Consider the following 11,479-nt stretch of genomic DNA (forward strand, 5'->3'; position numbering starts at 1 on the left):
TATTACAGTCTTTAATAAGGTAACAGATGTTGTCAATCTGGTGGCAGTGTTGGGGACAACATATGTATCATTTCCTAATTTTTTTCACCTGGAACACTTTATTCACTGACCCTTTCAAGAAACTAGTTCCAACAGTAAGCTTTGGAGGAAATAACTGAACAGTTTTCATATATTATTTATTGACAGTAGTGAAAATATAGATGATCATAAATGTTTGCTGAAGCAACAGACTACTGTATATAGTATAACTTGATAATATTGACAGAATAGCACAGAAGCATATGTAAGTTGTGAAGTACAAAAATATTTCCAAGAAATCCTATACATCCTTGGTTAAATATTCCAGTATGTATGCATATTATCAGAACCAACTTGGGCAATAATGACCCAAAGAGGAAAAGGGAAGCAGCTATCAAGAGCTAGTTATCTCTTGCCTTGTCTATAGGTTTTTGCCCACTGCTCTGGAGCTTTGGTTTTGGCACCTATTTGAATATCTAATTTTCAGTAAGCTAAGCAGATAATCTAGAGCTAGGGCACTGAAGCTTGGGAAAAGTATTATCTGAAGGAATTGAAAAATTCCTGAATTAACGAAGTAAGAGAAAAGAGAAGATCACTGTGACTTCCAATTTCTCTTTTATGAAATACTTCAGTCCCTTAGGGAGTCAGGATTAATAAAAAAACAAAATCACATTTCATTGGATCAAGACCCATGTCAGGCTCTGCACTGACAGGGCAGATTCTCTCTCCCCTTCTCTTTGTGCCCCTCCCTCCACTTGCATGCACAGGTAGTCCCTAAATAAATAAATAATAAATAAATAAACAAACAAATAAGTAAATAAAGATGTTTAAAAAAGCAAAATCATATGCAAAAACATTACTAGGAAATTCAGTTGAAAAATCTTCAACTATTACACTGAGTAAGGAAAAAAATGCCCTAATCAAGAGGAAAAAGAAAGCACAATCGCTAATATTTGAGTCAAATATGATTCAATCAAGAAATTTAAGCCACTTTTCTACCTCAATTAAGATAGGTCAAAATAATATCTCTCATTTATTAATGATTTACAAACACATTATTTCATACTATAACAGATATTTATTAAAGCACAAGGCATGAATTATAAGATAGAAACGTAAATTATCATTTAAAATGCTGTGCTTAACATGAAATTCCATCAATTCCGAATTTTAATTATTTAAAAAATATTTAATCCAATTATTTAATTAGATTACATTGGCATGTTTTACATTTATATTCTATTTTTCCATATGTTACACTGGCTCCTAGAGATACAATAAAGGTATTCTTTGGCATACTTTCTTATTCATTCAATAAGATCTAATTTCAAAACCTTTTAAAGCTTTTCATGATTATTCTCAAAGCCATCTGTGATAACACAGGGTATTTAAATGAAAGTTGCTAAGATTTAGTTCCTAAATACATTTACTCCCCCAATGATAGCCATATAATTAGTGAAAGATAATTTTAATTTTACTTTAAAAAAAAAATGACACTACAGCTTCAACATATAAAATTCCAAAATATAAAATTCAAATGTTACCTCATGCATAGTGAGTAGGTAATTAAGAATGGCCTGTAATTCATCTTCCTTTACTCCAGAATCCTTTAAAAACATAATATAAGTATCTTAACTTACATATAAAAAACTTTTTTAAAAAGGGAAATACTGTAACATTTTTTCAACCTGGTCAGTTGCAATAAATATACAAAGATATAATCACATAGAATCTAAATTTAAAATATGTACTAGGCGAGGGGTGCCTGGCTGGCTCAGTCAGAAGAGTGTGTGACTCTTGATCTCAGAGTCATGAGTTCAAGTCTCACATAGGGTGCAGAGATTACTTAAATAAAACTTTTTTTAAAAAGTATTAAAAAGATATGCAGTAATCAAGACTGGATAAAAGTCAAAAGAAATAACATCAGTATCCTGTTTTCAGAACCATATATGATAAGCTATCCAACAGAGCTACAGAATTCTGAAGAAAAACAATAAGTAATGTTAAAGAGTACTATCAACAGCTACCACTATATCAAATACAGAAGACAACTTTTCCATTTCTTTTTTCTATTAAATTTGGAAAGTAAATGAATAGCTTCTAAAATTACCAGCTAAAACATCAGGTATTAAAAACTGAGTAGTACCTTCCCTGAGGTTTAAAACACAATACTTTTAAATATGAACTCAGTATTTAAATTTTCAACCTATCCTATCAATTTATTAACAATAAAACAAAGCTGCAGTGAGAAAGAGAATTACAGGGGGCGCCTGGGCGGATCAGTAGGTTAAGCATCTGATTTTGGCTCAGGTCATGATCTCACAGTTCATGGGTTCGAGTCCCGCATCGGGCTCTGTGCTAACAGCTCAGAGCTCGAAGCCTGCTTTAAGTTCTGTGTCTCCCTCTCTCTAACCCTCCCCTACTTGCATTCTGTCTCCTCTGTCAAAAATAAATAACCATTAAAAAAATTTTTTTAATAAAAAAAGAGAATTAGAAAACAAAACACTAGATAAATTTTTTAAAAACAAAATTCAAGGGATAAATTTTTTTATAAATGGAAATAAGGTATCTGAGTCTAAAAGATATACTAAAAGCTTGGTCCATGTAACATAGTATTAAATTCTAAAAACTAATAAAATGACGACAGGAAACAGGGAATAAAATATTGACAAAAAATTCATTTATGTACTGTTATCTTATAAAACCAAAACACCTTCTTTAAAAATAATAAATATTACTTTACTTACAACAGAATTAAATGGGACAAAGGCAATCATTTCTAAAGGCTGATATATCTTCCTGGTATATTTATACAGGGAAATTTTTTCTCAAAACCTGAATGTCAGGTACAAGAGGCCCACTAAAAATGAAACCTCCTAGAAGAGTTTTGTTGACTACTGTATCACTACTGCCAAGAATAATACTTAGTACTAAACAGAAACTCAGTAAATATTTGCTGAATAAAAGAATGAATCCACTTGCACCCCTACAGAAATTCATAACATATATTACAATTATCTCCAATTCTGCAATAATATATATCCATAAGTGCACAAGAAAGAATGAAAAACATAGAAAAAAGTATCTTTCAGAGTATTTTCCAATGTGTAATCCCAGGAATCCAACAAAGAGTAAATAGACAGTATCTTACGTGAAATTAAAAGTTAAAATACAGAACATGCCAAAGTAAAAGTAAATATAAACTTACCTTCATCACTAACTGCTTAATGAACATCAATAAGAATGCTCGTAGAGAAAATATTTCTTTTTGATTAGGTCGTGGTCCATCTTTGGAAAAAAAATATATACATGCACACTTAGTGTTTCAAAGACCTCAAAGCAAAGAATAAAATTGTCTTTCCTAATAGTTTCTGTACATTTATCTGAGAAACATAAAAGTGAGTCACCTAAAGGGACTTAAGCCTCAATACTATCATTTAGAACTGAAAAGATAAAGAGTTTCCCAGACGAGCAAGAGCTAGAGAAGTTCATTACCACTAAACATGCTCTATAAGAAATATTAAAGGGACTTTTCTAGGCAGGAATAAAAAAAGGCCATAACTAGAAATAAGAAAATATCAGAAAGAAAAAAAACACACTGATAAAGGCAAACATATAGTAAAGGTAGGTGATCACTCACTTGGAAAGGTAGTATAAAACTCAAAGACCAAAGTAGTAAAATCAACTCTATCTACAATAATCAGTTAAGAAATACACTAAATAAAAAGTTTAAAATATGGTATCAAACTATAAAATATTGGGAGATGAGGGGAGCAAAAATGTAATACTTTTAGAATGCATTTGAACTTAAGGAATGACAACTTAAAATGAACTTCTATATACTTAGGTTTTTAGATTTGAAGCTCATGGCAACCACAAAGAAACCTTTGAAACACAAAAAACAAAAAGAAAGGAATCCAAAAATAACACTAAACAAAATCATCAAATCACAAGGAAAAATACCAAGAAGAAAGAAAGGAACAGAGAAGTACAAAAAAAAAAAAAAGTAAGTCATTTAACAAAATAGCAATAAATATGTATCAGTACTAACTCTGAATTTGAATGAGTAAGAAAAAAAAAAGGTGGGGGGGCCTGGGTGGCTCAGTCAGTTAAGCATCTGACTTCAGCTCAGGTCATGATCTCGCAGTTTGTGAGTTTGAGCCCCGCTGACAGCTCAGAGCCTGAAGCCTGCTTCGGTTTCTGTGTCTCCCCCTCTCTCTGCCCCTCCCATGCCCACACTCTGTCTCTAACTGTCTCAAAAATAAATAAACATTAAAAAAAAAACTAAGAAAAAAAAAAAAAAACAAGACCCTCTATATGCTGCCATCAAAAGACTCACTGCAGATCTAAAGATACACATAGACTAAAAGTGAAGTGATGGGAAAAGATATACCATGAAAACAGATATGAAAAAAAAGCTGGACTGGCAATACTTATATCACACAGTAGAGACTTTTTAAAAAGCTGTAACAAGAGATAAAGCACATTACAAAATGATAAAGGGATTAATCCAACAAGAAGGCATAATACTTGTAAATATTTATGTGCCCAACATTGCAGCACCTAAATACATAAAGCAAACATTACCAAACAAAAAGGGAGAACCTGACAGTAATACAATAATAGTAGGGGATTTTAACACTCCCCTTACATCAATAGATAGATCATCCAGACAGAATATGAATAAGAAAACACTGGCCTTAAATGACACATTAGACCATATACACTAAACAGGTATGTACAGAACATTCCATCCAAAAAACCCAAGACACATCTTCTCAAGTACATGAAACATTCTCTAGAATATTAGCATGACAGACCACAAAACAAGTCTCTTTAAATAAATTTAAGAAGACTGAAATTGCAGGAACACCTGGGTGATTCAGTTGGTTAAGCCTCCGACTTCAGCTCAGGTCATGATCTAGCAGTTTGTGGGTTCAAGCCCCGTGTCAGGCTCTGTGCTGAAAGTTCAGAACCTGGAGCCTGCTTCAGATTCTGTGTCTCCCTCTCTCTCTGCCTCTCCCCCAGGCATGTTCTGTCTCTCTCTTTCTCAAAAGTGAATAAACATTTTAAAAAATAAATAAGATAGGGGCGCCTGGGTGGCTCAGTCGGTTGAGTGTCCGACTTCAGCTCAGGTCATGATCTCACCGTTCCCAAGTTCGAGCCCCATATCGGGCTCTGTGTTAACAACTCAGAGCCTGGAGGCTGTTTCAGATTCTGTGTCTCCCTCTTCTCTGCCCCTCCCCAACTCGTGCTCTGTCTCTCTCTCTCAAAAATAAATAAACATTAAAAAATATTGTTCAAATAAAATAAAATACATTAAATTTAAAAAAAGACTGAAATTGGATCAAGCATCTTTCCAACCAAATGATATGAAAGTAGAAATCAATTACAAGAATAAAACTAGAAAAAAACACATACATGCAGAGACCAAAAAACATGTTACTAAAAAACCAATGGGAGAGGTACCTGGGTGGCTCAGTCAGCTAAGCATCTGACTTCGGCTCAGATCATGATCTCACGGCTTGTGAGTTCAAGCCACCCATCAGGCTCTATGGTAACATCACAGAGCCTGGAGCCTGCTTCAGATTCTGTATCTCTCCCTCTCTCTTTGCCCCTTCCCCACTCACCCTCTGTCTCTCAAAAAAAAAAAAAAAAAAAAAAAAAAAAGTTAAAAGTAAATAAAAATAAAAAACCAATGGGCCAAAAAAAAATCAAAAAGGATATTCGAAAATACCTTGAGACAAATGAAAGTGAAAACATAATGTTCCAATATCTATGAAATGCAGCAAAAGCAGATCCAAAAGGGAAGTTTATGTCAAAACAGGCCTACCTCAAGAACAAGAAAAATCTCTAAGAGGACATACAGATGGCCAACAGGCACATGAAAAGATGCCCAACATCACTAACCATCTGGGAAATGCAAATCAAAACCATAATGAGACATCACCTCACACCTGCCAGAATGGCTAAAATCAAAAAGACAAGAAGTAATAAATATTAGTGAGAATGTGAAGAAAAATAACCTTAACACACTGTTGACAACGTAAACTGGTGTAGCCACTATAGAAAACAGTATGGAGATTCCTCAAAATATAAAAATTAGAATTGCCATACAATCCAGCAATTCCACTTCTAGGTGTTTACCCAAAAAAACCATGAATTTAAAAACATATGCATCCCTATGTTAACCACACCATTATTTACCATAGTGAAGACACAGAAGTAACCTAAATGTCCATAGACAGATACAAGGATAAAGATGTGGCGAGTACACACACACACACACACACACACACACACACACACACACACAACACACTCAGAGGAATATTACTCAGCCATAAAAATGAAAACTTGTCACTGTGACATGTAGGGATAGGCCTAAAGAGTATTATGCTAAGTGAAGTCAGAGAAAGACATACTGATAATTTCACTTATATGTATAATCTGAAAAACAAAACAAATGAACAACGTAAAACACTCATATGTACAGAAAACAAACTGACAATTACCAGAGGGGAGGAAGATGGCAGGATAGACAAAATAGATTAATAGATCAAGAGGTACAATTTTCCAATTATAAAATAAATTCAAAGAGATTTACTATTCAGTTTAAGGAATATAGTTAATAATATTGTAACAACTTTATATGTTGACAGATGGTGACTAGACTATTGTGGTAACCATTTTGTAATGTATATAAATATCAAATCACTATGTTGATACTAATACAATACTGTTCGTCAATTATTCCTCAATTTAAAGAGTTTTATGCCTTCTAGAAACACATTCAATCTCACATACAATTGTATATACAATGTTTCAAATGTACAAAATGGGTTATGCTGAAACTATAATGAAGAAGTTTATTTTTGATTAAGGTTAAATGAATTCTAAAACATGAAAATGAGGCAATAAAATTCATACTCAATAACAATATGTACTTATATTTTGCTTTAAAAGACTCTGAGAATGTTAGTACAGTAACAGAAGTTTACAAAGAAAAAAGAAAAGGAAAATCTAAACTTTATATGTGAATTTAGTAAGAAATAAACTTCTGTTACTATTGTATAAGCTAATACAAAAAATTTTTAAAGTACACCTCAACACAGTTTGGTTCATTTAGAAGGGAATGTTATGTTGACTACCTCTGACATCTCCTCCTCTTCTTGAAAAAGTCCTTGGTCACACATGGCTCACATTAGAGTCAATTTTCATGTCTCAAACAAATAATCCTCAAGTAGAATGCTTTTGAAACCAAACCCCATTGTTGTAAGATCCTAAAGTTAGGTACCTGTTTGCCCCGTATTTTCTGCAATTCCGCCCCCAACCCCCCGCCACTAATCACCATCTACAGCTAGTTCTTAGACCACCAAAGCACAGGACCACCATGACCTCAAACAGATCAATTAAAATAGGAAGAAAATTGCTTAAAACTTTTTCCACATGACAATTCCTAGACAAAGAATAGGAGAGAGTTACTGAGTTACAACAGAATTAATTACAAACTCTGTTCAGCTCTCTCACTTGAAGTATGAGACTTCCCCAAGGTCACTAATCCGTCTATAAAATAAATGCCAGAATACAAAACTAATATTCAGCACATGTACATGATACAGCTACATCAGGAAATTACGATCTAGCTCTACATATGCTACAACCTTACCACCTTAAAGAGATCATATAAATTCTGTATTCTCATATCTTTCTAAATTATACATAGTGTATTCTCTAAGAATAAGCAGAATTTATTTTGAAATGGATAAAGAAAACTTCATATTAATATGAAACCTTGTGTTTGTAAATCATTGAACAGCCAAAGCATTTAAGTACAGTGACTCTCCAGCATCTATTTCCTGATTTCAAGCAGCAGCCCTCAATTTGTATCAAGGTACTGAACCCAGCCTTGCTCTCAGATCATGTATTTCAGAGGTGGAACAGGCTTCCATGCCCATGTACAGGCAATCAGAAAAATACCTGCCACATAGACTGGACACATGATACAATCAGAGCCAATGAGCAGCAAAAGACTTTTGCTGGAAATGTTCAATACAGGCAGACACTCTTCTGCTGGACTTGTAGTTTTAAGGTTGTGAAGGTGGAGTGGCTGCTAAAGGGAGAGAATACATGAAAAGAGCCAACAAAGAAAAACTGGGAAATGGAGAGAGACAAACTGGGTTCAAGAGCCATATTCTGAATCCTTGCACCATGTTTTACTAAAAATGCCAATTTATATGAGGTGATTAACAACACCCTTTTACAACAACAGCCAATTTAAAATAGGTTGTACTTACAACCAAAAGATCCACCATTTGTCAAAATTTTTATTTTGATCCCTCCCATAAATTTCTGACATGATGAATGAATATTATCTTTCCAGTAATTTCCTGATTATATAGGGAAATAATTACTGAAATTTTATAAGTTCATTATATTATTTATTAGAAGTAGATACTCCCCTACTTCCATAAGAAATCTCCATTTCCCAAAAAACATGGTTTTTAATTATTCTCATTAGGAGAATTAGCTTCTGCATCAACACCATATGCTAATATAAAATTTCTTCACATTTTCAGTGCCTTAATATACACTCTGCAAACAACTTATACCAGCAGCAGTAGCATTCTTCTATAAAAGTAGCTGGTTTTTATTTTAAGTAGCGAGTTATTAACCTCTGTCAATCACAATTCAGTACAAACTATTAAAATTATCAGTAAGATTAAAATATAATTTTGCCATGATGATATTCAGAAAAACTTCAAGAATAATATATTATTGGTTAAAACAAAGAAAAACAATCTATGACAAAGTATGTAGGCTGAGATAATATACCTAATCCTTTTGGGGTGATACCACTTCGATCCTGAGGATTCACTGCCCAGTAGTAGTACTTCAGTGTATGCATGATGAGAAGCACTGTTCCAACTCTCCGAATGGCATTATATATGTTGACTGTACCAATGAATTCCGTGGACAGGTAAGTATAGAGTGTCAACTGAACCTAGAGAATCAAAATGAAGAGCTTACATCAAAGAAGCAGCCCAGCATTTTACCCATTTCCAGTATATGTTCAGGCTAGTTGCGTGGACCATACTTTTTCCATGACGATGCTGAACTTGATGGCAACAAGTTACCATGTTAAAAGGTAACAATAATCACAGGCGCATGCATATATACACACGTAAACACACACGTTCCTTATAAAACTAAACCAAGTAAATGCTTCTTTAAATAGTAGCATTATAAAGTAATCATCCCAAAATATATCAAATTTTTACAGCTATCCCATGAAAATAACTAATTCCTAATTAATTAGCACTTACTCATAAGCATATATAACTTATTTGTATAGTAAGTTTACTCTTCATACTATGCACAGTTGTTTTAAAAAACTGGAAATTTTCTTGGTTTTGCAGAAAATTAGAAGCTAGAATAACTCAAAGAAGAAAGAAAAAAGTAGGAATAACCTGAAAGGGGGAAAGGCAGAAGTCAAAAGGGATAGAAAATGTAAAGCCTACCTTAAGAAATATTTATTAAAAAAACAGAATTCTGTTATAACAGCTCATTGCTACAAATATAATCTTAAGATTATAATTTCTCAACATGTTTATCAGTTTTATCCTCTAATTAGAAAAGGATTCTAAAGGGGAACCTGGGTGGCACAGTTAAGCATCCAACTTTGGCTCAGGTCATCTCACAGTCTGTGAGTTCGAGTCCCGCATCGGGTTCTGTGCTGCCAGTGCAGAGCCTGGAGCCTGCTTCAGATTCTGTCCCCCTCTCTCTCTGCCCCTCCTCTGCTCACGCTCTTTCTCTCTCTCTCTCTCTCTCTCTCTCTCTCTCTCTCTCTCTCAAAAATAAATAAACATTTAAAAAAAAAAAAAGGATTCTAAAGGGGCACTTGGGTGGCTCAGTCGGTTAAGCATCCAACTTCAGCTCAGGTCATGATTCCACTGCTCGTGAATTCAAGCCCCACTTCAGGCTCTGTGCAGACAGCTCAGAGCCTGGAGCATGCTTCAGATTCTGTCTCCATCTCTCTGCCCCTCCCCCCCCCAATAGAAAAAACAAAACAAAAAAAATTTTAAATAATAAAAAGGGTTCCACTAGTCTTATTTCCAAATAAATCATCTCAATAAAAACATAAAAACTTACTAACTTCAAAATATAAGCTCTTATTATTATTTTAAAAGAGAGAGTGTCCAAGTGGGGGAGAAGGTAAAGAGGGAAAGAGAATCTTAAGCAGCCTGGGATCATGACCTGAGCTGAAATCAAGAGTCAGATGCTCAACCGACTGAGCCACCCAGGCACTCCTAAGCTCTTAATATATAAAGAAACACAGGATAAAGAGTGGCAGAGTCTGAACCACCTAAAATTGAAGCCTAATGATTATAGCGTAGAATACTATACATATGGTATATTCCAATGACTCGCAGAAAAATAATATTATTTTCATGCAGCTAATATCATTCAAATGGACAGGCCCAGTTTACTTGTCATTGAGGCTATTTAACACTTTGTCACAACATTTTCTTACACCATTCACAAAAAAAAACTCAAAATGGATGAAGGACCTGAATATAAGCCATCAGCTGCAGCAATTTCTTACTTGACACATCTTCAAAGGCAAGAGAATTAAGCAAAAATGAACTACTGAGACTTCATCAAGATAAAACTTATGCACTGCAAAGGAAACAATCAACAAAACTAAAAGGCAACTGACGGAATGGGAAAAGATATTTTCAAAAGACATATTGGACAAAGGGCTAGTATCCAAAATCTATAAAGAACTCACTAAACTCCACACCTGAAAAACAAATAATCCAGTGAAGAAATGGGCAGAAGACATGAATAGACACTTCTCTAAAGAAGACATCCAGATGGCCAACAGGCACATGAAAAGATGCTCAATGTCACTCTCATCAGGGAAATGCAAATCAAAACCACACTGAGATAACACCAGTCAGAGTGGCTAAAATAAACAAATCAGGAGACTACAGATGCTGAAGAGGATGTGAAGAAACGGGAACCCTCTTGCACTGTTGGTGGGAATGCAAACTGGTGCAACCACTCTGGAAAACACTGTGGAGGTTCCTCAAAAAATTAAAAATAGATCTACCCTATGACCCAGCAATAGCACTCCTAGGAATTTACCCAACGGATACAGGAGTGCTGATGCATAGGGGCACTTGTATCCCAATGTTTATAGCAGCACTTTCAACAATAGCCAAATTATGGAAAGAGCCTAAAGGTCTATCAGCTGATGAATGGATAAAGAAGTTGTGGTTTATATATACAATGGAATACTACTTGGCAATGAGAAAGAATGAAATACGGCCTTTTGTAGCAATGTGGATGGAACTGGAGAGTATTATGCTAAGTGAAATAAGTCATACAGAGAAAGACAGATACCATATGTTTTCACTCTTATGTGGATCCTGAGAAACTTAACAGAAGACCATGG

General features: G+C 34.4%; 1 protein-coding gene across 4 annotated transcripts in view; it reads right to left on the reverse strand.

Moving 5' to 3' along the window:
- The window catches only part of LRBA (LPS responsive beige-like anchor protein), a 785,855-nt gene that overhangs the window by 640,851 nt on the left and 133,525 nt on the right, over positions 1–11,479 (reverse strand). For all 4 annotated transcript variants that reach the window (XM_049632267.1, XM_049632266.1, XM_049632264.1 and 1 more), the window contains exons 14-16: positions 8,854–9,022; positions 3,227–3,306; positions 1,563–1,625 (exon numbers count right to left, since the gene is read on the reverse strand). In XM_049632267.1, the coding sequence (XP_049488224.1) occupies positions 1,563–1,625; positions 3,227–3,306; positions 8,854–9,022 (312 nt within the window). The remainder of the gene's footprint in view (positions 1–1,562; positions 1,626–3,226; positions 3,307–8,853; positions 9,023–11,479) is intronic.

The sequence above is a fragment of the Panthera uncia genome, chromosome B1 (assembly GCF_023721935.1).
Source record: "Panthera uncia isolate 11264 chromosome B1, Puncia_PCG_1.0, whole genome shotgun sequence".
Lineage (NCBI taxonomy): Eukaryota > Metazoa > Chordata > Mammalia > Carnivora > Felidae > Panthera > Panthera uncia.